The following is a 27056-nucleotide window of genomic DNA, read 5'->3' on the forward strand; positions in this document are numbered from 1 at the left end:
CTTGATCCTTCCTGGCACTGACAGTTCAGTTCTTCCCAGTGCTGATTGGCTGTTGGAGAATAAGGGGAAAGTGCACTCCAAACACCCCAGATCCTGCCCAGATGACAGCATTATTCTTGGCTCCCCTAAGGAGATCATTTAGGTAATTCTCCCCTTCCCCGCCTTTTGTATTTACTGAGAACATTTTCTCCACAACAGCATGTGTGGTGTCAAAAATGAAATGCAAGCAGATACTGTTATGTCAGAACCTCTCCCATGTGCATAGTGGAGCAAAATCAGGGTTGTTTTCAAATGTCACCTTGTATACCCCAGCCTGGAATTTAGAGACTTATGTAACTAAGGTCAGTTTCCCAAAGAAATGCTCTTTTTTGAAATCCAGGCCCAAGTGTTTGGATGTGGTTAAGGATCCTGATCACTCACACTCCTGCCTTTTATTTTTCTAGGCCTAGTTTAATGCAACTGACAGGAGTTGTGGCTTCCTCTTTCATCAATCAGACACAAAGCATACAATTGGCCAGCCTTCTCTAGCTTGCCACACTCCAGCTATCTTAGGGTATATTTATTTATTTATTTATTTATTTATTTATTTATTTATTTATTTATTCATTCATTCATTCATTCATTCATTCATTCATTCATTCATTCATTCATTCATTCATTCATTCATTTATTAAATTTATACCCCGCCCCTCTAGACCATGTCTATAGCTCCCATCATCCCCAGCCACACCTGCCCATTGCCTCATGGTATAGCAAACATGTGGCAATGACTGTTCTCTAATGTTGATGTAATGAAAAATAGTTGAAAGAGCTGTGTAGAGAGGTTGTAGAGAAGACTATAGGGTTGAATAAGAATAAGAATAATTTTGTGTCTCTTCTGTGACCCTTTCCAGGGTTTTGCAGGTAAAAAGTACTCAGAAGTGGTTTTACATTTCCTTCTTCAGGGGACACCTTAGGAATGTACAGCTTGCCCAAGGCCATGCAGAAGGCACACTGGAAATCAAACTCCCAACTTCTCACTCCACAGCCAGATACCTAACTCACTGAGCTATTCAGCAGTCTGTAAATATCTAAAAAGAAAGTGGAGTCACTTTTTCTTTGTTTTTCTGGAGGGATGGACTAGAGGCAATGGGCAAAAATTAAAAGAAAGCAGGTTTCAGGTAGATATTAAAAGAAGCGGCCTAACGGTACAAGAAATGTGAGAAATGTGTAGCCTGCTAGTTGTTTTGTATGTTTTCATATGTAATTCCTGATCACTGGTTATGCAGATGCACTCCAATATATTCCACACCCTTGTAGTAAAATCTGTTTGACTAGGAAGAGGCTGTCCTGAGAGATGATGGGCTCTTCTACACTAGAGGTATTTAAGCAAAGACTGGACAAGCTATTTGTCAGGGATGCTATAGATCCTGCATTGAGTGGGGAGCTGGACTACAGGACCTCTGGAGGTTTCTTAACCTCTTCAGATGCTATGAGAACTTGTTTCCATTCTCTCACTTTCAGATCAAAATTACCCACAAAAGCCAAGTGCCAATGTTGCTAGGACCTCCCCAAAAGAGCAGCTTTTTCTTCCTGAAGAGGAGAAACCGAACTCGAGACTAATCTGCAACCAAGCAAAGAACAATCTCCAGAAGCAGCTGTTCTCCATTCCAGTGGCAGCCATGCAGGGAAAATGGGTGGAAAAGAAACCTTCGTCCCTTCAGATTTCCTGGCTTCTGAATCTGTTTTGGAAACATCAGTCTGGAACGAGCATTATGAACTCTTAGTGGAAAATAACAGGGTTGGCATTCGGCAGCTGAACTGAAATAGCAGTGTGGGTTTGTATATACATGCACACATAGCCACATTCTCTAAATATCACTGGCAGGGATAACACTAACATTGATGGTTTGGGAGGATTCCCTCTCCCTCTCCACCACAGTGCCACAATCCAAAGAGGGAAAACTCTCTCTCAACTGCTCTGGTTGGCCTGTATTGAAAGCCTGGATTTCTGAAGAGAGTAGTTCTGGGCAACCATGAATTATATAGCCGTGTCAGAAAGCAAAGAAAGCAAACAAACAGGCATCGGAAACAGTATGTCTGACGTAGTCCTGCAGAAGGGATGTGCGAGATTTTCCATTTTTATTCAGACTCTTCAAAACCCCTGGAGTTACTGTTCAACCATCAACCTTGGCAAGAACTCAAGCTTCACTTATTTATTTCCCCCCCCCAAGTGTGTCAAGAAGACATTTGGCATCTTTTTGTAAAGCCTTCACGATCACCAAACCTGACACATTGTTGGAAATCTTATTTATTTTTCTTAGTTTAGAATACAGGGGAGGGATGTGAATGAAAAGGAGAATGAAAATAAGGTTCACTTATTTTTTCCTGGCTCTTTCAATGTTTCATGCTATCATAATTTTAAGAGAGAGGGAGCAGAAGCTGGTTAGGCACCCCATTTTAGGGGCACATGAAGGCAGAAAGCTATTATTGCCAAGAGGAAACCAGAAAGGGTGAGGTCAACAGTAAAAAGCAGGTGCCTTTTTTGGAAATAGAAAGAAATTGCAGGGTATTTCAACATGTCATAGTTTGGCAGGATGGTGGTCTCAACAAATTTGGGGATACTTTCAGAGGGTATACCCTGTTTCCCCTAAAATAAGACCTAACCTGAAAATAAGCCCTAGTATGATTTTTCAGGATGCTCATAAAATAAGCCCTACTCTAAAAATAAGCCCCATTTAAGTGAAATCCCACCCTCTACCATTGTGCAGCAACCAGAAGAAGATGACATGACTGTTTGAATAAATGTAGATTGTTGTACATGAAAAAAATAAAACGTCCCCTGGAAGTAAGCCCTAATGCGTTTTTTGGAGCAAAAATTAATTTAAGACTCTGTCTTATTTTCGAGGAAACAGGGCAGGTTTCCAAGTAGAACTCAATGCTCCATTAATATTTTTTATACCCTCCCACTTTGGAGGATTTTTCCTTTTCTTCAGTCTGAGCAGATTTGACATTCATAAAATGTTAAGGTTTTCCCTAGCAGCTTCCGTTAAGGGTGAACTCCTCCAATCTCTCCCTCTCTGTCATCATGGGATTGGTTTAGTCCATTGGCAAATAATCCAAGTCAAATGTTGGATTTGTTACAATAATCTGAATATGCAGCCATGATTTTGTGCAGAACCAAATGCAAATTCAGTGATAAGCATTAGAATGCCATTCAAAGCCAGCTTGGTCTTGTGATTAACATTTAAGGAAACTCACGTGATGAAACTAAACTGTGTGTGTGGTGTAAGCATATGCGCACACGCATAACTCAGCAGCATAGAGGAATTTAAAGCTTGTGATCTTTGCACACTTACGGTACCTGATTCTTACTCTAAGACTGCAATCCTGCGTACAGTGACCTGGGAGTAAGTCTCATTGAAATAAATAGGATTCACTTCTGGTGCCATATTCAACACATATTGGATTGCATTGTGTACAGTTCACAGATGCAAGAGATGAAAGCAATTACATTTTAGTTACATAAATGTGTGGATATTCCTCCATTCTCTGTTTTAATTGTATGGACTATCAGTCACATTTTGAATTGGTCAAAAGTATAATATGATGGCAAGTAATGCTGCTCTAAACCATGTTGGGATTAGATCTACAAGGACCATCTTGGTACAGTTGCCACTTTTTGTTCAAGAGACAACGGGAGATAAAATCAATGACCCATTTGAAATAGGGCTGTTCTTCAAAGCAGATGAATCCTTGACAAAAGGGCCCATGAAAAAGTATGTTTTATTATATCTAATGAAGATAATCCAAGGTGTCCTTGTGGTAGTTTTTTTAAGTTTTAGTGATTCTTGCCCCTGCCTTAATGCTGCTCAGAGTTGATTAACGTATGTCATTCACTTTTACTCAATATGAACAAAGAAGTACCCACTGACACTCCATGTAGGGTGATAAGACCATGTGGAAGGTTGTTTTCACATATCCAGAAAAAAGGAACAAAATCTTTGGTTTCTTCTTTAAAAGTATAGGAAGAGCTAATGACACAAATCTATCTATTATGCCTATATATTTAGTTCCTTAAGGGAGGGTGTTCTTTTTTAATGCCATTTTTTTCTAGATGACATCATCACCATTTTTTCTAGATGGCTTCACTTAGAAAGAGCTCATCTAATACTCTGCATAAGCCAGGAAATCTGATGGAGACCTTGGCATCCATGGCAACATAACTACCTTTGATAGATATTCTGTACAGTAAGTCACGAACTCTACAATTCTGAAGTGTTGCTGCTGGGACCAATTCAGATGCTGGTATTTATGTGTGACTTCCCTGAAGTTTCTTCAAGGCATGAAATATAAATAAGCTGTAATGATTGTGCAAGTTAGTTCTGTCAGAGTTTCTCCGCATATGGAAGTGTGGGCCTCACTGTATTGCTTTTACGGATTATCTGGCATCAGCTCTCACAGAGGAACCATTTATACCAGTGATGGGGAGTCTATGGCCTTCCAGATATTGGTGCCCTGCAACTTCCATGACTCCTCACTCTTGGCTTTGGTGGCTGATACTAATAGAAACAACAGCCCAACCCCTGGGAGGCCACATGTTCTTCACCTTTGATTCATACCCCACTGGCCATATGTCCATGTGCTGTTTATTCCTGCATAGGGCAGAAGGTAACCAACAGTCTACCAGCTTCATGGGCATACGCCTTTCCTTTCCTTGTATTGTTCCATATACTTCTCTTTGCTCAACACTCTGGACACCAACTTCTAGACTTCTTTGCTTTCTTTTTGTCACATATATTTTTGGTAGTTTGCTTCCTTTTCTGTTCTGACTGGATGAACAAAATATCTGTCGTGCAAGTATAGCATATACTGTTCCTTAGATGTACTGTTCTCCTGCCACCGATTTGCTTTTTTGGCTTTGGAGTGGTTTGATTAGTGTATATGCACTAAAGAACAAATGTAAAAAAATTATCCAGAAGCCCTATATTTTTCAATGCCAAGTATAAAAACAGAACAGCAGAAATTCTTGTCCCTTTGGGAATGTTTATCCAGTTGCAGTGAGGTATCAGGCCTATATTAGTAGTGTGAGGAGACAAAGAAGGAGCAAAAGCATGGTATAGATATTTCAGAGTATTAGAATAAATTCATAAGGATTTTTTTAACTGATAGGAAACATAGAGCCAATGGGCAATTATTTGATGGCATAGCTATACATGTGTGTGGTTGCCAGGAACTGTAGTTTTATGTACCAAATTTTTTATATTTTCTGTGAGAAGCTATGAAAACTAAACCAGATAAAAATATAAATATGATGGTATAGGTGTGCCTTACATGGTTGGACTCAAGTTAAGCAAACTGGCTTATTGAAGAACGAACAAGCATATTGCTTACCTGACACTATCATATCTTAAACTGCACCAGTTTAATTATATTAAAGATTAGATTCAATAATGTCCACTAGCCAGCAGCCCAATGTGAGAACAGGTTCTTACACCCACCTCCACCTCTCCACAGACCCCCTCAAATCTGCTATAAAGGTCTCAGAGACTTGCCCAAGAGATTCTAAGGGAGATGACTGGAAAAGAGAAGAAAAAGTCAGGTTGTACAAGCAAAAGTCCACTTGCACTACTTTGTAGGAAGCCCAAAACCCACCTTCTTACAAGGACCATAAAACCATAGACTAACTAACTGTTACAAAGGAGTGGCAGAAGAGTCACAGGAAAAAAACTTGCCAAATCTACAGAGAAGTTCTCACAGGCAATATTTAAGTAGCCCATTGGTAGAACAGAAAGAGCTGATGATTGTAAAGAAAAAGCAAAAAGAACACCTAAGAATGAGCTAGGGGTGGCACTGAGAGGATTAGAAATGAAACTAGAGTAGTATCTAATGAAAGACATCAGATGAGCTGAATTCATCTCTTTAAATCAAGGCAGTGACAAAGGCTGATGGAGTTGGATAGGAAAGAGAAATTGAGTCTCTCCTGACTCCAGTGTAATTTGAGGGAACCCAAAATGAAATGAAATCAAAATCAGTGTTCAAAATCTCTTAGATCCAAATTTTTGAATCCAGTATTTCTAATTTCTGTCAAAGCCATAGGTAGCATGAAATAATGCTCTATTATGACTTAGTTAGTCCCATACTTTGTTTGTGTGGGCTGACTGGTTATTCAATGGCTGTGAAAACCCATTTTGCACATGCATAGAGCTGTTTCATTATTGTACAATAACCAGTCCAAATGGCTTGATTTAAAAGTAGGATCTGAAATTGAACCAATTGGCATTTGGACTTGACCCTTGTAGAGACATTTTAACTTCTTTTTTCTTCCTCCATGCATAGCTTTTAAACCTACAGCCTGCCACACAGGACTGAGCATTCTAAGGTTCCAATCATGGGCACGCTTGCTTTAGAGTAAGAACCATTGAACAGAATAGGGTTTGTATTCTCGAAGGCTTTCACTGCTGGGATCTGATAGTTTTAGGCTTTTCAGGCTGATTGGCCGTTTTCTGGAGGTTTTTCTTCCTAATGTTTCACCAGTCTTTGTGGCAGCATCTTCAGAGGACAGGAGTTAGAACTCTGTCTGTGTTCTGGTGTACTGTGAGGGATAGTTGAGTATTTGTAGCTATGGGATCAGCTTTTTGTCCTTTTCAGGAGATTGTATGATTATGGTGATCAGGGTGTTTTTATGGGTATATTGTTGTGATAAGGGGAAGATGACCTGTCACTATGATTGATGGGTGTCATTAGCTAATTTTTTGTTGTCCAGTAGTTATTTTTTGAAATAGGATTGTTTCAGGGCATTTTCAACTACAACAAGCTGGCATGTCCAGCTTGTTTCAGAGCATGTTCATCTACTGCCGATTTTTCTGGTTGTTTTAGTCTGCAGTGTCTTTCTTGTTCTTTGATTCTGCTGTGGATGCTGTGTTTTGTGGTCTCAATATATGCCTGGCCATAACTGCAAGCTGGACATCAAATCCTGTTTCAAAACACAGAAATACTGGACAACACCAGCAATCATTATGTTAGACTACATAGGGAAGCCACTGAAATCCACAAACACCAGCACAGCTTCAACAAAAAAGAAGAAAGTCTAAAACTCAACAAAGCCCGGCTCCCTGAAAAATACACTGAGAAATACAGCCTGCAAAAAGGTCAACGAACTCTACCCAGCCACAAGGACTGGTGATCACTGCACACAAAAGACTAGCTAACAACACCCATCAATCACAGTGACAGATCATTTCCCCCTTATCACAACAATACAGTACATCCATAACAAAAATACCCTGATCACCATAATCACCCAATCTCCTGAAAAGGACAAAAAGCTGATCCCACAGCCACAAATACTCAACTATCCCACACACTACACCAGAACACAAACTCCTGTCCTCTGAAGATGCCAGACAGACAGATTGGTGAAATGTTAGGAAGAAAAACCTCCAGAATATGGCCAAACAACCCAAAAAACCTACAACAATAGGGTTTATTTGTTTTAGTTCATTCCAGGTAGACAAGAATAAGGTGGGGCATCGTGCTAAATCAGTGGTCCTCAACCTTGGGCCTCCAGATGTTCTTGGACTTCAACTCCTAGAAATCCTGGCCAGCAGAGGTGGTGGTGAAGGCTTCTGGGAGTTGCAGTCCAAGAACATCTGGAGGCCCAAGGTTGAGGACCACTGTGCTAAATGATCTGTGCTCTCTGGTTCCTTGAGGACTGAGAGATTTTTTTTAATGAGACATGTCCAAAGGCTTTTGGTATCAATGTAATATATACTTTATTTTTATTTTTATATATACTTTGTTTATACATGTATCAGAATTGCATAGCAGAAACACATATATGTGTACCCACTGATTCTGCATCAAAACAACAGTGTAGACTGTGGCAGTCTCTGAGGTTGTTTCCACTGCAGCTTAATCTTTCTCTTATTTCCATTTCTCCCTATGTTGGCCATCAGATTTGCTGCAAATTGTTTCTCAGCTCACTCTGACTAAAAGGTGTCACTGTCCAAAAACAGGTAGGGAGGACAACCAAAGACAATTACTGTTGTCTTATTAGATCCTTGCTTAAAAGGTAAAGGTTCCCCTTGACATTTTTAGTCCAGTCGTGTCTGACTCTAAGGGGTGGTGCTCATCCCGTTTTCCAAGCCGTAGAGCCAGCACTTGTCCGAAGACAGTTTCCGTTGTCATGTGGTCAATGTGACTAGGGAGCATCGTTTTACCTTCCCACCGAGGTGGTACCTATTTATCTACTCGCATTTACATGCTTTCGAACTGCTAGGTTGGTGAGGAGCTGGGACAAAGCGACGGGAGCTCACTCCATTGCGTGGATTCAATCTTACGACTGCTGGTCTTCTGACCCTGCAGCACAGGCTTCCACGGTTTAGCCCACAGCACCACCATGTCCCGTTAGATCCTTGCTTAGCATCTAACAAATATTCATTGCTCAGTGATATGCCCATTTATAAACATCAACCCAGCCGAAAACTATAGTAGTCATTTGGAGCTAAACAGGTAACATTTAGGAATAAAAAATAATGCAAATACTCCTCACTATTACAGCATACAACAGTGATGGAGTACATGTGGCCCTTCAGATGTTGCTGGACTGCAACTCACATCATTATATATAATTATCTGTGATGGCTATGACTGATAGGAGATGCACTCCAACATCATCTGGAAAGCCACACATTTCCTAGCCCTGAATAGTACATAGCCGGACTAGACATGGCCTTCCTTTTGGTGGAATCATAACAGTGGTGAATTTTCAAACTCATAGGCGTTACAGATAGAACTGGAAACGTCTTATTGAATGGCACAGAAGAGCCTTGTAGTTACACTGCTGAACTAATGTTTACTTGGAATTAAATCTGATGAAATAAATTGCACTTAGTCCAACTAAGGAATGCAGCTGACAACCAATCCCAGATATATTTATTCAGATTCCATTATACTTATTTGCAAGCAAACACTGAAGGTCAGCTTGCGTTGGGGTAGAAGTGAAAAAAATCTGATACATGATTTGCCCTGTAAAAATCCATTCTTGATGTATAGAGGAGACATGGTCAAAGGCAGAAATGGAGTGAAGAAGAAAAGAACATGCAGCCTCTCATAATGTAAATTAATCTTTGCTTCCTCCTGTGCCAAGTATATTTGGTCAACTAAAGACTCTCCCCTGTAATCTGCCCTTTATTAATGCACAGCTCTAGAGATATTTCAGTGGTAAGTGGCAGGATGCAAACAAACAGGTGATCTAATATGCAAGAGGCTACAAAATGGCTTTTAATAAGCAGTTAAAACCACATAAGGTGGTGGCAATTACTGTATTCAGCACCTACTAGAAAGCAATTTTAATGTGTAAAACTTTACCCAGCATCCTTTCAACCCTACAGCAGCATTGTAAAATGACCTTCTAAAAAATAGGTAGGCCATTGAGTGACAATGAAAAGTAAGGCGAATACAGGCAACCTAAGTGTGGAATCCAAACCGAGATCAATAGATCATGTGGATTTTAACAGGATCGGAAACTTCTGCATATAAACACACATACTTGATCATTCCCTTGTCTAGATCATTGTGCAATCTGCAGGCAGAATTGTTCTGCCTGCAGATTTATAGCTAGTGAGTTTTTGGATGCTCTATTAAAAGCAGTGAATTTTTTGCTACACTGTATGCATAGTATGTGCAGGATTACAGCTTTAGCAGGGTGGGTAGGCTTTCTTTGTTTAATACAGTCTAGATTACTACAGTTATCAGATTCAAAGCCAAAGAACAGTCATATACTTTTTAACCTCCTTGTGCAGCAGGAAGTGCACTGATTTGGTATTAGCTATGAACTGCTTTTTATTTAAAATAAACTCTCAAAAATCCACAGAATTTATCTTAAGTTTGGTGGTAAGAATTTGAGATTTTACAAGTTTAGATTTGAGGGAAAATAAAAATGGCATGTTCATCCATCCATATAGAGAGATTTGAGTACTTAATTCATAGAGGTTTGATTTTGAATCTCTGTGTATTTTGGTTATGGGGCTGAATTAGGGTTGTCAGCCCCCCCCCCAATACTGCAACTTAATATCTAAAAGGGAGGCAGCCAGATGCCTCATACAGACATATTAAATTGCCTATTTTCTTGCTTAAATCTAAGCAACCACATGCCAAAACCATTAACTGGTATCCTGGCTAATATTTTGTCTCAATAAGGCTAATTTAATATTGAAAGGATAATCATTCATGTTCTCCTGAGTGTTTGCATGAGAAAGCCTGGAACTTCAGTTTGTTTTTTCTTTTTTTTTTTTTTCTTTTTTCCCCTTCTATTTTACTAGAATAGTGAATTATTTGAAAGTGTCTCCAAACAGAAACCAACCTAGATTAACATTGCAACTTTTGGATGCTAGCATTGTTCGTTGGATGGCTGTAGCTTATTCCTGAACTGTATTATTTCCTTTTTTTCCAAAGAGAGACACTCTGCCTTTTAACAGTCACATGATAAACAGAAACGTATTACAACCAGCAATTTACATCATTGCAACAATTTGCTATTTTCTTTTTCTTTTTTTAAGTATGGTCAATTTTTCAGCCGCAGGGGATGTTTTGCTGCCCTTGGCCTATTAGACTCTCCAACACTCCCAACCAAGAAAATGGCTTTTTCCCAGAAAAGAAAATAGGAGGAGAAATAAATGGCTGCTGCTGAAAGTCTCCAGGAGCAGCAGTTTGCTTTTTAAATAGTACACAGATCTTCCAGCAGTCTTAACCAACATTTTTCACCATCAGAAATAAGGCATCCATTTTTTTTACTCCTGCCCCCACCTCTTTTTTTTAACACTTTGGGCAGTACAGAAAATTGTCCCTAAACCAGGTCACCTGCTCCTGCTATAAAATACTCTTCGTGTTGAATTTCTGCCTCTCCTGCAGTTGCTAACCACATGGGAGATCAGGAAGAAGATGCAGGAGTCTGCCTTGCTTTTCTATTGTTAAAGGAGCAACTGATCTGAGTTCCAGCTGTGGGGGTTTTTATTCCAGGTGATGACTCATTAGCCCAGCTTGATCTCCAGCCCAGGCAGAATATACAGGCTGACAGCCAGACAAAGCAGCATTTATTTGTGAATGTCATAAATGCCTGCAGCATATAGCTGCTGGTACCCAATTCATGTCAAGCTCCTCCAGGGCTGTTAAGAGGGGGGGCAGCTACTTTGGCTTCTCTGCTATATTTCATTTCATGGGGCAATTTGAGAACTCAGTGCTTTATAAAAAGCAGACCATATTCTCTACTGACATGAATAAGCACAGCTTTGTTTACATCAGTACAGCATTTTGGCCATGGAATTTGGAAACTACAGATGGAATCTTTCAAAGAACACAGAAAGTCAACACCATTTTAAGAAACAATATTGTGATAGTAATTCCGCAGGGTTATGTAGTTATCTGTAGTACATGTGCTCTGTTTGGTCTTTCACTATCAATCATTTTTTTGGCCTCATCTTCTCCTCCTCTGCATCTTCATTCATATCCAATAGTTTCCTTCTCTGCTACTTTTCCCTCAGCGCTCTGAAGTACATGTTCAGATATTGCTCTAGATGGATTCTGGGTGATATATCTTGATGAGTAGCTGTCTAGAATGAAACGTGTAAGAAAATTATTCACTATGCTGATTGCTTCATGTCATGTAGGGGGCTTTCTGTTTCCATTATAGTGGGCATCTCCTTAAGGTCAAGTAACATGCTAGCACTCCATCCCTGATAGCTGCTGAACTATGATGCTAAACTCTTCCACCCAGCTTCTGCATGAGATAGCTCCAGAGACTTCCCCTTGGTATCTAGGGAATTGCTGTGTGGCTAAATAATTCCACTCTAAACAAGTATTGTTGTTTAGTTGTTAAGTCGTGTCCAACTCTTCATGACCCCATGGACCAGAGCACGCCAGGCCCTCCTGTCTTCCACTGCCTCCCGGAGTTGGGTCAAATTCATGTTGGTTGCTTCGATGACACTGTCCAACCATCTCGTCCTCTGGCGTCCCCTTCTCCTCTTGCCTTCACACTTTCCCAACATCAAAGTCTTTTCCAGAGAGTCTTCTCATGAGATGGCCAAAGTATTGGAGCCTCAGCTTCAGGATCTGTCCTTCCAGTGAGCACTCAGGCTTGATTTCTTCAGAATAGGTAGGTTTGTTTTCCTTGCAGTACAGGGGACTCTCAGGAGGCTCCTCCAGCACCACAATTCAAAAGCATCAGTTCTTTGGCGGTCAGCCTTCTTTATGGTCCAGCTCTCACTTCCATACATTGCTACTGGAAAAACCATAGCTTTCGCTATGCAGACCTTTGTTGGCAAGGTGATGTCTCTGCCTTTTAAGATGCTGTCTAGGTTTGTCATCGCTTCCCTCCCAAGAAGCAGCCGTCTTTTAATTTCGTGGCTGCTGTCACCATCTGCAGTGATCTTGGAGCCCAGGAAAGTAAAATCTCTCACTGCCTTCATATGTTCCCCTTCTATTTGCCAGGAGGTGATGGGACCAGTGGCCATGATCTTAGTTTTTTTGATGTTGAGTTTCAGACCATTTTTGCACCTTCTTCTTTCACCATCATTAAGAGGTTCTTTAATTCCTCCTCACTTTCTGCCATCAGAGTAATTTCATCTGCATATCTGAGGTTGTTGATATTTCTTCCGGCAATCTTAATTCAGGTTTGAGATTTATCCAGTCCAGTCTTTCACATTATGTATTCTGCATATAAGTTAAATAAGCAGGAAGACAATATACAGCCTTGTCATATTCCTTTCCCAATTTTGAACCAATCAGTGGTTCCATATCAAGTTCTAACTGTTGCTTCCTGTCCCACATATAGATTTCTCAGGAGGTAGATAAGGCACTCCCATTTCTTTAAGAACTTGCCATAGTTTGTTGTGGTCCACACAGTTAAAGGCTGAGCAAATACAGAGTTCTTTTTTAAAAAATCATATGCTGATGCAATGGCAATCAAGGGGCCAGCTCATACATCTACATTCCACACTCACTGGATATAATTTCAACTGGCCTTTGCATGTATTAATGAAGCATGAGTGGTTATGGATTACTTAGCTCAATTTTTGCACCACCCAAAGTGAGTTAAAACACTATATATTCCAAGATAGACATTTTACACATAAAGATGAATCACCAAGTGTTGGATTATTATCTAGTGATGAGAATCTTAATGATATGTATGCATGCGTGAATCTGTCCAACACGTACAAAGCATCTAAGCAGTTCTTCTGGTGTTACATGGAGGTGCTATCCCAGTGCTGAGCACCCATCTTCAAAATGCTTCTATTCAGGAATTGCGCCCTTGCTGTTGAAACCCAGGTGGAACATATGAAGCTGCTTTTACTAAATTGTACCTTTTATCCATTTATTCAGGATTGTCTGTACCAGCTGGCAGCAGTATTCCATGCAGAAATCTTTTCCCAATTCTGCCAGGGAAGACAGGGACATTATACATGTAAAGAATTTGCTCTGCCACTGAGTGAGGATGATGCTTTGTCCTATAGAAACATCAGCCCTTGCTCCAGTCTTTCTTACTGTTTCATGGCCAGGAGTTATCTGTCTCAAAGTGCAATCAGGCAGTGAGAAAAGTGCATGTTTTAATGCACCAGGAAAGGCATCTTTGCTGAGAGTGATCTCTCTTAAAGTAACCCATCCATCGGGGAATCACTCCATACCAACCCAAAAAAATAGCAGCTCTACTATCAAACCAAAAAGGTCCAACTTGGGAACAAATCAATTTGGAGTGCTATTGTATATCATGTGATTACCTGGAAATAGTTTGTACTGGACCATGCCAACAGGCATTCCAAAACTATGGGTATATCTCTGTGTGATCATGCCCTCAAGTCATGCTCAAGCACAAAAATCTCCTGCAGAATCAATCCTACATTCCCCCAATATACATTCCACAGCAGATGAATGCACCAAAACACAAATCAAATTCCAGATGGCAACACTGATCTGCACAAGACCTGCCTGTGTTGCAGAAACAACCAGACTAAAATGTAGCACAATAGGATCTCACTAACTAAGTCTTAAGGAATTCTCAAAGCAGCAACAGAGAGAATCAGCTATGTAAATGGGCAAAATGAGCATCTCTCCATTTAGGCTATAATGAATGCACACTTCCCTCCTAATGTATTGTGTGAATACAGGCAACCAGAGTAATCCTGTTCCATCACCATGACATGTACTGTATATTCTCCTGAGCATGGACTGCTCTTTCTCCCTTCCCGTGGATCTTCTTGTAGTTCCCTGCATGGAATTGTGTGAATTCGTAATGTAGCCCATGTTTATATGTAAATCCCAATGGATGTAGTTTTACATCAAATAAAATGACAATGATGCAATGTCTGGTTCTGGGATTAATCAAAGCTGTAGCACCAATATCTCTAGCACTTAAAAGTAGACAAAAGTGCTGTGGCATTTTGGTTTCAGGTGCATAACCAGGAGCATCTTTTATTGTGACAATAAATGTTCTCTGCAAGTCAAAGTAACAATAGAATGAAGAGATTACAGAATATGACTGGTCATTGTACCCAATCAGCTTTTCTGGACTGCCTCTAAGATGATCCAAGGTGCCCAATATTTGGGAAGGTGGGCTAAATGGTGGAGTGCATCTCCAAAGGTTTAGACCCAAGCTAGGCCAAGTTAGGAATGGGGAATATTTCAATTTGATTTAATTTTATAAGAATTTACTAAAATGTGCGCATTTCTTTATATTTGGGATGGAAAAAACATGAAACCTAACATTTTCAACCATGGAAGAAACCAGAACGGATAGATTCATCACCAATTCAGTCCAATGCTTTCTTAGTGCTTACAACATAAGAGGTTGTGGTGTACATTGGCATCCAAGATGTGCCACAACTACTGGGTACTTCCTTGTACAAGCTCAGAAGCTGCCCAACTGCTCATGAAAAAGACCCTTCTGCAAGCAGAAGGAAATAACAAGATTTTGCATTAAACATTAAGGTTTGACTGTAGGGCTGCCATGTTTCAGTGCTCTACATTCAGGTAGCCCAGTCTCCATAATCCACACTTGCCTATTAGTTTTTAGATATTTATGAGTTCCTGTGAAACTGAGGGTGGCGTCAACTGGCTAATGAAACAGAAAAGCTTGTTTTAATGAAACAATTGGCCACAACCTTGACCACATGTTTTGGCATATATTTCCTGTTTTATAAGGGATTTCAGTCCCCTCCTGTCTATGGTTGTTTGTGAATTATGTAAATATAGAGGCATTGGATGTTTGCTTGCTGGAATGAATCAGTTGATGACAGAAGAGTACTGGATATGTGCCAGGTAAGACTGTTAATGGAGTGGGGGGAGGGAGGGAAAATGCCACTGTAGGACATTATTTTCATCTCCTGTTTTCCTCAGGTCCCTGGGTTGGAGGGGAAGGATATATATAAGAGTGGGTGAGTGTAGAAAGATATAAAGAGTTAGATTTGGATAATAGTTAAGTAGTTATGATTAGGTCAGATAAAAGGTTACGTGGAATATGGTCAGGATACAGTATTTAGGATAGACATGGTTTTACATTTGAACTTTTTTTACATTTATTTCCCTACTATAGTATTAATCATATTTATTCTGTTTCTAGTCCTTTGCCACTTAATCGTTTATAAAAGTGAAAACATATTTTGTGTATTAAATAACTTTTCTGGTATAAACTAACAACACCCATGTTAACTGCTTAGCCTCAGATCAAAGGTAGTGTGGGAGGAAACAAAATATATCTTTTAAAAGGTTTCTGTTTTAAGAACCAGTGGAAGCAGTATTGCCTAAAGGTCTGAATTTCAAAAGCTTTAATAAAAATCATCCTCAGAGTGAGGTGGATGTTGCCCCACAAAAACATAGTGGCTTATCGGTCACTCCCATTATCATAACAGAATAGCAGGGCTGATGGTTCCATACTAAGGGTGTTAGTGAGTTGGGAGAAGGGGCCGAGGTGTCCCATGTTTGTGGCAACAACAGTATGAAGGTGCACACTGAGTGTCTGACTGGGCGGCAACAGGCTCAGATCTGAGGACAGGAGTCCCCGTGTGGAACATAATGCAGTTATCTGGTGAGGGAGGTTTGGGACTGCCAGAGCTAGTGACCCCCTTTTTAAAATGAAAATATGAACTCCTGAAATCCAGGCTAGTTGATGGGCCCAAAAGGCAAGAGATGGCATATCTAAAATTCAGACACTATCTAGACAAACAACTAATATGGCAACCCTTTGTGACTCCCTTTCTTTGGATCAGGCCTAGTGCCTTCAAGAGAATGCCAGTCTCAAAATCTCTTCAGACCTAACCAGCATAAGCAACAGTTAGGGATAGGAGTGTGTAGAGCCACACCTGCCACGTCTAAGGTCTAATCTAGATGTCCAGATTAGACATAAACTGTGGACAGCCAAGTGCCTCCAGGAAGTTCCAGTCAGTGACAAAAGGAGCTTGCCCTTTATTGCCTTGAATCTTTCTCCAGTAGATAGACAGCCCTTCTCCACAGCTGATAGAGATATTTAAGACATTGTCAGGATGCTGTAAAAAGCAGGACTTCAGACCAGATTTCAAAGCTTCAAAGCCATGTGGAAACAGAATGCTTTCTGTGCCCTTGGCCAGTCTGAAACGTGTATCAAAGAGTGTGGGCCAAGTTCATCCAATTGTGGATGTCACATTGCATTGGGGATAGCATATATTCCTTATATGCACATTTCCTTGTAATTTTTTAAGGAACAATCACTACAATGGCTTCAATGTCGCCTGTATAAATCAAAGGTTCTAATTTAAAAATAATGAGTCCCTCTTTCCCCCACCCCAAACCCCAGGAGAACAAATATAAAAGGCAGCAGCAGGCAAGCTCACGTGCCACCAAAACCCAAGAAAAAGCACCATGTGAAAGGTATTGTGTTAAATTTAGAGCCTATGATTTATTTAAGTATTTTTAAGAAGGAGCTATATTTAGTCAAAATTTCTCTCCCCTTCCTCCAATAGGCTGGGTTTGCAAAGCTTCAGCAGAAAAGGGTAATGTGGAAGTAATATTTGAAGCTTCAAATAGTTTCTTCCGTCTGTCTAGCTAATAAGCCAAGCATGCGGGAGATTTTGTCATATGAATTCCATGGGGTTTTGGCACATTTGGTACCTTATAAAGTGTTGTGTGTGCTAACATTTTCACCAACTGGCAAACATTTTAGACGCCCAGGCAAAATTGTTTCCTCTTAGCCTATGACCAGAATCAGTAGGTACAGCAGAGTCAGACCAGGCAGTTAGATGTTTTGTACTTTCAGTGTGACTGTGCATGATACAGCATGTGCAAATGCACAAACAATGCCCAAGGGCCCACTATCGCATGCTGCACATGTGTATGTGGCAATCTATCCCTTAGTAAATGCAGAGAGCATTAGGCTTCTGCAAGTCCTATGGCTACCTGAGGTGTAGAACAAGATGGCAACTTATTTGGGGCTTAGGAAAGCTGCTTGTTTGCACTAGAATTTCCAGAATTCCCCAGCCAGTGGCTAAGCAATGCTGGCTGCAGAACTGTTGTGTGTTACTGTCAAAATAAGTAACATTTCCATGTTCTTCTATTGTACAAACAAAAGCTGGTCAAATCTCACCTCAGCACTAGCATTCATGCTCTGCCCTGTCCAAATCCCAGTGAAAAGGAGGCAGTAGGAGTAGTAACAGGAAGTTTTCTCCAACATTACCTGGAGATGCCAACAACTAAACCATGGTATTTTTGCAGGCAAATCCTATATTCAGTCATCGGGCCAAACTATGGCTGACATATAATAGCAAATTCCAGCTAGAGTAGGCCTGCTGAATAATTGGAACTTACCTTTGGTGTTGACTCACCATATCTCCACTGATTCAATGGGTCTACTGTAGTTGTGACTTCCTACTGGATTTCAGCCTATGTTTTAAATTAAACTTAAATCCATTAGTGTTTCAGAATGACTGAGCAATCATACTTACAAATGAAACTGGCATCTAATCCATGATTACCAATCACAAAACAAGGCAAACTGGTTTACTAAGTGCAGGAGTTGTGAAAACCTCCTGCTGTGACAATTCAATCTTTTCAGCAGTTAAAGAATCCCCTCCTCTAATCAAGCATATAGTTTGGTTCATGAAGCTACAACCTTTCTCCCTAAACTCTCTAAGAAGCAGGCTTCTCTTCTCTACCAGCCCAGTAAACAAGGCCCACCTAGTCTCTTACACCAGGAAGAGAATGAGAATCTTGACCTTTGATTAGCAAGCCCTACTTGCCTATTTTTTTATTTTGACCTAGAAGAGACATAACCTGCCTCTCACCAGAGCTAGTAGGATTCCAAATGGAGTCAACATGTGAAACAGACTCCTTAACGAACAAAAGGTAAATGGGTGCTGGAAGGAAGGAAGGAAGGAAGGAAGAAAGAAAAACCCTCAACAAGCTATTCAGCTTCTTCTTCCTCTGTCTGAAACTGCAGCTGATGCCAAAACAATAATTAGAAAACTGAACCAAACCCAGCTTTTGGTGTAGTTTAACTATGCTGGTATCGGCTAAATGTCTTACATGAGACTACTAAAATCAGTGCAAACTGTGTGAACCAATCAATCCCCATGTGGTTGGAATATACATGGAAATGTACTCAGTGGAGTGAGTGAATTGGTGAAGGCCAAATCTCGCTTTGTTTCAATCTCGCTTCGTTTCCCTTTGGGCTGCTGTCCCTGCCCAAGTTTTCTGTCCTCTCTTAGGCTGCTAATATCATTTTTCTTCTTTCCCTTGCTTCAGATCTGTAGCTTCATCAGACTACAATACTTCCATTGGCTTTATCCTGGCACTCTGCTCCCTTGTTTATTCTAGGGTCCCAAACCTGACTTAACTCATTTACTGTAACTTCTTCCCTATCCTTTCTTTCACATCTCCTTTTTCAGTCCTCTTGGTTTGTCTGATATGGGCATCCATTCCAAGATATATGATAACCTTTTGGAATGAATGAATGCCCATGTGCTTTGACAGAGGGTTGGACTTGGTGACCCTTGGTGTTCCTTCCAGCTCTACAGTTCCATGGCATTTTCAAATCACTCTCTCAATGTTGATGGACAAGTGGTTCCTTTCGTACCTTAGGTGGCTCAAATAAAATTTAGACCTTCAGGTTGTTTCAGGACATGCAAGATCAATAAGAGGGCCAAAATACAGCCGCTGCCACCTTCCTCGTCTACTTATTTAGCCCTAAAAATGGACATGAATGCTGAAAAAGGATTTTTTTCTCACAATCATTTCACATATATTTTCCCAAGATTATACAGCATGGAGGCAGTTGTTACGCCCTTGCAGATGTTATGCCTCCTAACAACTGGCTATATTGGCAAGAGATGATGGGAATTAAAAGTCTAAAGCATATTTGGAGAGCCCCTAGTGCCTGCATTTGCCCTACAAAAATAACCTATAAAATCAAATGTCTGCACTGCACTGCCACTAGTCACCCGAAAGGCAAGTACTTTGCAGTAGGGAAAAATCTATACCCAAAATCAGCAAACAGTTCTCCACAACCAGTGCCAAAAGGGTATGGTGAGAGTACAAAACTCTGCAGAAAACTGCATTTATATATTCGTGACTGTAAAATTGTTTCAATGGTGCTAATTGCGGGTTGCGTTACAAAATGTGCTCCTGATGTACAATTGATCGTACAATTGCCACCCCACAAAATGCAACATGGGTTTTTGTAATCCACAGGTGTCCCATACCTATTTGACCTTCAGAATGCGATCTCTGAATGTGAGTAAACAATGTCTCGAAGAGATACAGCCCATTGGAGCAGGGGATTTCATGTTTGCTTGCATGCTGTTTTTTTTTTTTTTAAGACCAGAACAATTTATAAGAATGCAGGTCCCTGGGATATTGTAAATGTACAAAGCAAAAGTGACTTCTCTGGGTCTTTTCACACAACTAATTTATAGAACTTGTCCTCTTGCATAAGCCCATTAAAACTGTCTGTGCTGGATCAACTTGAAGGCCACCCAGCCCAGTATTGTTACAACAGGATCCAGACACATGGATCTTTAAATGTTACAAGCAGGGCTTCGTCCTGATATAGTGTCCTGTTACATGCCCTTAAAATTTCTTAATCTGTGATAGCTCAGTTCTTCTGAAGTGTTCTTCTTGCCCACATTGGGCATAAGCAAAGTGCTATCAATAGCAGGAGAATCATCCTGAGCTGCCTGTGCTGTGTTTTGCCACAACCCCAGCCAACAGCTGGCACTAGATGGCCCTCCATAAATGGGCTGGAGACCTCCTGGTGGACAACAATTGATCTTCTGTCCACTCCCTCATTAACCAGTGATGGACAAAGCAGCAGAAATATGAATATTTCAGACTATTGGTATCATATTTTTCTGTCTCAGGGAACAGCAGAGTTTACAATGTATGAATTAACAGCCCAGTAGCATGTTTCAAACCGAGGCATTCTAAACAGCTCAAACCATTTAAGTTAGCAGTAGGTGTTCCAAATTCAAATTAAGAAAGCAGCAGTGCCGCACCTTTCCAAGGCAGCATGCCCCAAATGTTTTTCCTTCCTGGCTTCTGCATCCGTCAAACTACCTGGGTCCAACAGGCTTCCCCCAGTGGCACCTTGGGTCCCAATGGAGAAAAGCCCTGCCCCACTTTTGAGAGTGGAGACCCCTTTTGTAAAGGAGAGAGAGGTGGTCTCAGATGGCTTTGTTTACACTGGGTTTGGTATGGCCAGTTGTTTGCAAATTCCAGGAATGGCATTCCAGGCTTAACACAGGAATGTAGGAAGGGGGAAAGGTGTCTATGAGAGAGTGCAAAGTACATTTTCTTCAAAAGTTTGGGGTATAAAGTGTAGCAACCCAGGCAGACATGAGGTGAGGTGTGCCTTTATCTAGAGAGTTATTGTATTATTTCAGTTTTAGCTGTTCCCCTCTCTAGTCTCCATAAGGATGAAAGGCCGCATTAAAAGTTGTAATAATTTTTAAAAAAATACTGTACCCCCCTCGCCTGTAAATTGGAAGTGCACCTTTTTGTGGGGTGGGAAAACAAATTATTCCACAACCACTCACAAGGCCTCATACCAAGTTTCTCCAAAAGTCCTCTGCAGTTCAAGCAGACTCACGCCAGTCATGTGGATAAATCTGTAGTAAAAAGCAGAGTTAAGTGTTATAAAATACAGCTGCCCCTAAAAACTACTGAATGAACGAGGGGAGCGTAGATTGCAAGACTCGGTAATGTTTATTCTTGGCACTATAGTAAGGAAAGATCTGGTCACTTTTATGAGCGCGTATATGAACCCAAAAGCCGCATGGAGTAGAAGGCGCAATTTTCTTGTTGCCATTTTCCTAGTGCCGCCGAAAAAGGGCCTGCCTCGGTATGGGTACACCGTGTTTTGATTACGAGCGCTCCAGATGTTGGGAAATATCACATTAACACTGTAATTCAGCAGCTAAAATCGACAGTGACCTTCTATGGCGATCATTATTACTTCAGTAGCCAAGCTGTGCCAGCACAGCGACTATGCGCGCAGCGCAAAGAGCAAATAAAGAAGAAAATGGGCACAAACAGGTATGGATAACGGGCAACATCTACTGAATGGCTGCTTACTTCGTTGCCTAGCTGGCAAAAAAAAAAAAAACAAAACAGACCCCGAACCGCCAGGGTGCGCGTTTCCTTTAAATCTTTCCCTGCGTCTGCCTCGCTCTCGGAACGCGATACTGTATACATATATTTGTCTCTTTTTTTATGAATGAAAACGCTCCTCGAAAAAATGTAAATCAGGGACCTCTTGATTGGCTGTGTTTCTCCGGACGCAAAAGGGGGGGGAAGCTTAGACACTTCATCGGTGGGAGAAGGCGGGTTTGGAATGCTAGGCAACTGTAACCATTCAGAACAGGGAGGTGTTATAACATCCGAGCGCCATTGGGTGCTTGGTAGGGTAAACAACCTGTGACTGACAGCCCCTGGCGCTGCTGTGGGCCAATGGGGGCGGCGCGGGGCAGGCTCTGGAGGCCGCTCGGGGGCTCCGGCAGCAAGCCGACGAAGACACAGGGCTGCTAGCAACGGCACAGTGGCGGCGCGGCAGTTCTATGGGCAGGTGAGTGGGGCCGAGGCGGTGCAGCCTCCGGGGCTTGGGGGGTCGCAAACTCGGCGAGGAGCAGCGGTGTTGAGTAATGGGGTGCATGGGATTGTGGGGTCGGATGAACAGAGGGAGGAGACCTTTTTTTTGCGGGGGTGCAGGTGCCCGAGGCGTAAGGTGGCGGGGTGGTTAGGTAAGCCCAGCATCCCGTTGTCGTGATGGAGCCGTTTTCGCTTTAATGGATCGGAGCATGGAGTCAGTCGGTCTTGGCGCTGGATCTCTGGAGATGGAGCGGGTAGGTTTGGAGGCTGCAAGAGCGGGCACAGAAGAAGCGCTACGGCGTAACATCGCAGGCAAAAGCTGCACAGCCGCGCCGCCACAGGCTGCGGCGAGCACTGGCTTGGCTGGGAGGTTTTTTGGTTGTTGTTTTTTTTTTCCTTCCCTTTTTTGTGAATGCGGGCGATTTTTATGAATGGAGCTGGTTTTGTGTGAATGAAGCCTTGAGTGCGGGGGCGGGGGCTGAGGCGCTCCGAGGCGCTCCGCACAGGGCTGTAGGGGTGGGGGCACATCTGAAGGCGGTTCATGAATGGAGTGAGCTGGAAAGTGCGTCTCTTGTTTTTGTGAATGGGGCCCTGCGCTGGGGATCTAGTTACACTCTACCTGCTCTTGGTGCTTCCTTTGCCATTCATAAAACTTAGGCCACATTCGCGCGTGGGGGAGGGGATAGTGACCGTATTGTTTGGCTGTGTTAAAGGCTTTTCCTGCGGGAACAGGGACGGGAGGCGGCGGCGAAACGTAGCGGCTGAAGTGCAACGCGGTTTTAGTTCGCTGCGATGCAGTATTTAGACGTGTTTTTTAAGTGGTGCCGTTGTTTAAAATCCTGTATCCAAAAGACGGGGGAGGTTAGTAGGAACTGAGATTTGGCGCGGAGAGGGGTAGTGTTCATACATGTTCAGCGCGTTTTAACGTTTATATTATTTCAGTGACTTTTAGGACTTATCCGCAATGGTTGAGTGAGCTAGTGAAGTGATATTCATAAACTATCCTTTCCCCTCTCCATGTTATGAAACTGCTTATTTCCCTTAAACTTTTTAAAAGCAACAGTTCTTAGTTCGATCACCTCTTCAACAGAAAATAAAATTTGCTTTAAACCGAGTGTGAAGCTTTCTTGTGCATAACTTTAGGTTTACTTTAAAATGACTGAAAAACGGCCTTTAGCTGGTAGATTTTTTCCCCAACGTACAGGCTGCTAGGAGTAGCCAAAGTTGCATCAGCAGACGGAGATCCACTAAGTGGATTTCCTTTTCGTGCTAAATCGTAGGTCAGCCTAACATGGAGATTTTGTTTCAATATGTTTAAGCTTTCAGGTATGGTATCTGAGATTCCTGGATAGTCAATAAATTAGATTTCCCTTTTACTTGAAAAAACGAGTGCTATTTCTTTTGAAAAGTTCCAGTCCTAAGCATTTTTTTAACTGGGAAGTAAGTCTCAGTGAAATTGGAGAAACTTGGCTTTGCAGCATGTATGTGTTCATATTTAGGTCCAAACTGAAAGATCAGTTGCTCTTTACATAACCTGGAACAGTTGCATGTTGGTATCTTTCATCTCCTGAAAGTTGAGCTCCTGCCCAAGGTAGAATTGACTTATGTCCTTGTTGCTATTTATATTTTATCTTTTAACCATGTAGAGAGAAAAATGTACTCCAGTGTGCAGTGCAATCACTGCTTTGTATCCTATGCCATTCTCTCTAGGTTTGTTCTTAAGTGGTTGTAATTCATCTTTAATGATGCCACAGCTGTTTCCATAGTAACTCTGTGACATCATGGATTAAAGGTTGGGGTCTTTTGTGTGTTGGCTCAAAAAAGATAAGGCTGATAAGGATAACAACTTAATGAATGAATATTGTAGTAATTAGATTAATTCAGAGAGGAGGTCTGATTATGCCTTGATTCTCCTCCCCCCCCCCAACAAAAGGATGTTTGGTGTACATTAATTAAGCATAGGAGATAATCCTCAAAGCTTGTAGACTGTGTTCAAGTGCCATTACAGATGAAGTCTCTTAAGGTGGCTTAAAGGCAGAACATGTTTTGATTTCTGTCTCTCTTCTCTAGTCTCAAATCTGCCAGAGCTTGGTTCTGAACTCTTCTCATCCTGGAGGTGCTCAATGTTAAAACCATTCAAGGGAGTATTAAAGAATCTACAAGCACAATGGATGGCTTTTATGATCAGCAGGTCCCTTTCACGGTCCCTGGGGTAGGTCTTGTATTGTATTATGTGGTTTGGTTTTCACACTCTGTTCCTCACTCCACCTCTCCTTGGGATGAAGTTCATATTTGCTTTGTGTTCTGAAGGCTTGCCCTTCATGGCGCCATTTCTTTGCTTCTGTATCAGAAATCTTGCACAGATGAATGCCGAGGGAGGACCATGAATGACAGAAAAAGGAAGTTTCAAGACACTGACTTGGCTCATGATTCTGAAGGTAGTACTGAATTCCCTTCCCCTTTCTTTTTCTTTTCCTTATTAAAAGGAGTTTATTGGGTTTGTCAACATGCTAGACAACTGGAGACTTGATTGTTCATGTAAATAGAAAGAACACTTAAATGAGAAACACTTTTTTTAAAAAAATGTCTTTAATTTTTTTTCTTTCAGAATTGTTTCAGGATCTCAGCCAGCTGCAGGAGGCTTGGTTAGCTGAAGGTAAATCTCTACTGATTTCTCGGTGTATATCGGTCTTCCCCAACTTGGGGTTTTCCGTGCAGGCTGAACTATAACTCTTGTCTTTGAGTAGCCAGGCTAGCCAGTGCCCCCCCTTTTGGGCGGTAAGGGGGGGACTGTAGCCCATCACATCTGGAGGCACCCAGCTTGGAAGAGGTTAATTTGCCCTCTTGCTATGCTTTGTTCTCTGTTAGTTGTGACAATGTGTTGTGCTAGTTGCTGTATCAAAGGAAGGATCTTTTAATGCCTTTTGTTAAAAAGGCACACGACACGTGTTACTTGCATCCTGTTTATATGGCACTGAACTTTTGAATCTCTTTGGGTTAGTCTTTGGATAAGGAAAAGATAGAGATGCATTAAATAAACACAAATATTGAAATAATGCAATCTTCCCCCCTACCTTTTATAGCCCAAGTTCCTGACGATGAGCAGTTTGTCCCAGATTTCCAGTCTGATAACCGTAAGTCACCCTCTTGTTCTTTTGTCTGTTTGCCATGAAGCTGCAAATCCATTGTACAATGTGTGAAGGGTTCTAGTTGCTTTCTTGGGTTTTGTGTCTGGGTGCGGCTTTTCTTAATGTAATGTGTTACTGATATGTTTCTGAATTTGTGGAACTGCCAGGACTTGTGTGGAACAGGATAGAATGGTGTGATCCTGGAGCCTCAGTGAACAGCACTAGTTTAACTGAGTAACTCAATGTACTTATCTGAGTATCTCAGGGGCTGCCTGCTGACCTTGATCTCTGCAGAACCCTTTCAAGCCCCCATGAATACTTCATAATGTAAAAGATATTAAAATCCATTTGACAGCGAGCACACGAGCACTCTGTCTCTCACCAGCCCTGCGCCTCCCAATTCCCTCAATGACTTTCCTGGCTATTATAGCCCTAGCTAGCAATGGCTGTGAAGGACAAAGCTTTGCTGGTGAAACTTGAGCAGCTTTAGGGAGCATTAGTCATTGGCAAAGCAGCAACTGGAAGAAGGCGGTTTCCAGAGCCCGCCTGCTGCACTCTGCACCAGCGGCACAGGAACCCTTCCTTCCCCACAGCATCAGGTGACCAACACCTGGGAGCCTTTCTGCTCCTTTTGCCACCTCTCCTCTGTGTGTGTTTCTCACACTGATCTTGAGGCATTAGGAGTTGTTTTTTTTAAAGCAACACTGTGTTCTTCAACTTTTCAAGGGAAAACATTGTCCCAGTAACTGCCAAGACCCCCACACAGATTTTTAATTTTATTTTATCGCTGAACATGTTTTGATTGCTGTTGAATTTTAAGGGGCAAAATATAGCCTGCAGTAGAACGGATTCTTGATGCAAACTCTGTTACAGCATGCAGTGGAATATCTTGAGCTACAGAAAATGCATCTTAATTATTACCCTTTGATTACTTTGAAGTGAGTGGGAAGCCTGCCATGAAAGCTTCCTCAAGACAGACAGCATGCTTGCTGAGGTTTTTGGTCGTTGGTGTGTGTGTGTGTGTGTTTCCTTTCCTTCCCTTCATTCCACCTTCGCCCTGAGATGAAAGGCAGCCGGGAGTAAGAAATTTTTCTCTGTGTGTTGACATTCAAGCCCAACCCTTACAGTTCTTGCTTGGAGCAGTAGAAAACTGCAGTCAGGGTGTGTGGGAGGAGGTGTTGCTGGCAGAAGTGTTCTCAGAATGCCTTTTGGCAGTCTTGCAACTCTGCAACCTGGAGGATTGTGGGAGAAGCAAAATGGCTTCTCCTGAGCTCTGGGCCTCTAGAACAAGCCAGGCAAGATGCTTCAGGAGCCTGAAACATTGTTCTTCCAGGGGTTAAGCATATGCCTTGCATTCACTGTTGGTGGCAAACAAGTTGATGGCAAGAAGGGCTCCCACTGGAATCTGCTAATGAATGAATGAATGAATGGCTTCTTTCCTGGCATAAATCTAGTAATACAACACGAAATCTTCCTGGAACAAAGTGCATCTGTGGCAGAAGCATCTTTGCCTCGGACTTTTTTTAGTATTTCAAGCAGGTGAAGTTGGTGAAATGGAGCCTATGCTGTATCAGCACCCAGGGTGGGATGGGAGGGGGGGGAGAAGCTAAATTCTAAGTGGCAAAGTGAGAGAGGTGCCATCTCACTCCATGACCAATCTTTAGAGCAACTCTCAAAAAAGAGAGAGAAGGTGGTCTGTCTCTTTTGCCTACTTTGGAAAGGAAAAGGAATCTGAAGAACAAAATCGACAATGTGGGGCATCTCTTGTGGCCTCTGTGAAGCTTGGTAACAGTTCGGTTTGTTATAAAGTGCCATGGTATCTTTATAGAAATATGTGAATAA

At 41.7% G+C, this 27056-nt stretch overlaps 2 protein-coding genes across 10 annotated transcripts in view; both read left to right on the plus strand.

Moving 5' to 3' along the window:
* Positions 1 to 7067, plus strand: part of DGKG (diacylglycerol kinase gamma) — a 203679-nt gene extending 196612 nt beyond the window's left edge. For all 8 annotated transcript variants that reach the window (XM_078389296.1, XM_020787345.3, XM_078389298.1 and 5 more), the window contains one exon: positions 1504 to 7067. In XM_078389296.1, coding sequence (XP_078245422.1) covers positions 1504 to 1602 — 99 coding nt within the window. In that variant the 3' untranslated portion in view covers positions 1603 to 7067. The remainder of the gene's footprint in view (positions 1 to 1503) is intronic.
* Positions 7068 to 21950: 14883 nt separating this feature from the next.
* ETV5 (ETS variant transcription factor 5) overlaps positions 21951 to 27056 on the plus strand; it is a 58684-nt gene continuing 53578 nt past the window's right edge. Inside the window, exons 1-5 of one of the 2 annotated variants that reach the window (XM_020787434.3) lie at positions 21951 to 22063; positions 24157 to 24298; positions 24437 to 24524; positions 24695 to 24742; positions 25170 to 25220. In XM_020787434.3, the coding sequence (XP_020643093.3) occupies positions 24254 to 24298; positions 24437 to 24524; positions 24695 to 24742; positions 25170 to 25220 (232 nt within the window). In that variant the 5' untranslated portion in view covers positions 21951 to 22063; positions 24157 to 24253. Of the gene's footprint in view, positions 22064 to 22586; positions 22649 to 24156; positions 24299 to 24436; positions 24525 to 24694; positions 24743 to 25169; positions 25221 to 27056 lie in introns of those variants that run through there. The other variant, XM_072995841.2, reaches the window with a different exon arrangement.

This window comes from Pogona vitticeps, chromosome 3 (genome assembly GCF_051106095.1).
Source record: "Pogona vitticeps strain Pit_001003342236 chromosome 3, PviZW2.1, whole genome shotgun sequence".
NCBI classification, from domain to species: Eukaryota; Metazoa; Chordata; class Lepidosauria; order Squamata; family Agamidae; genus Pogona; species Pogona vitticeps.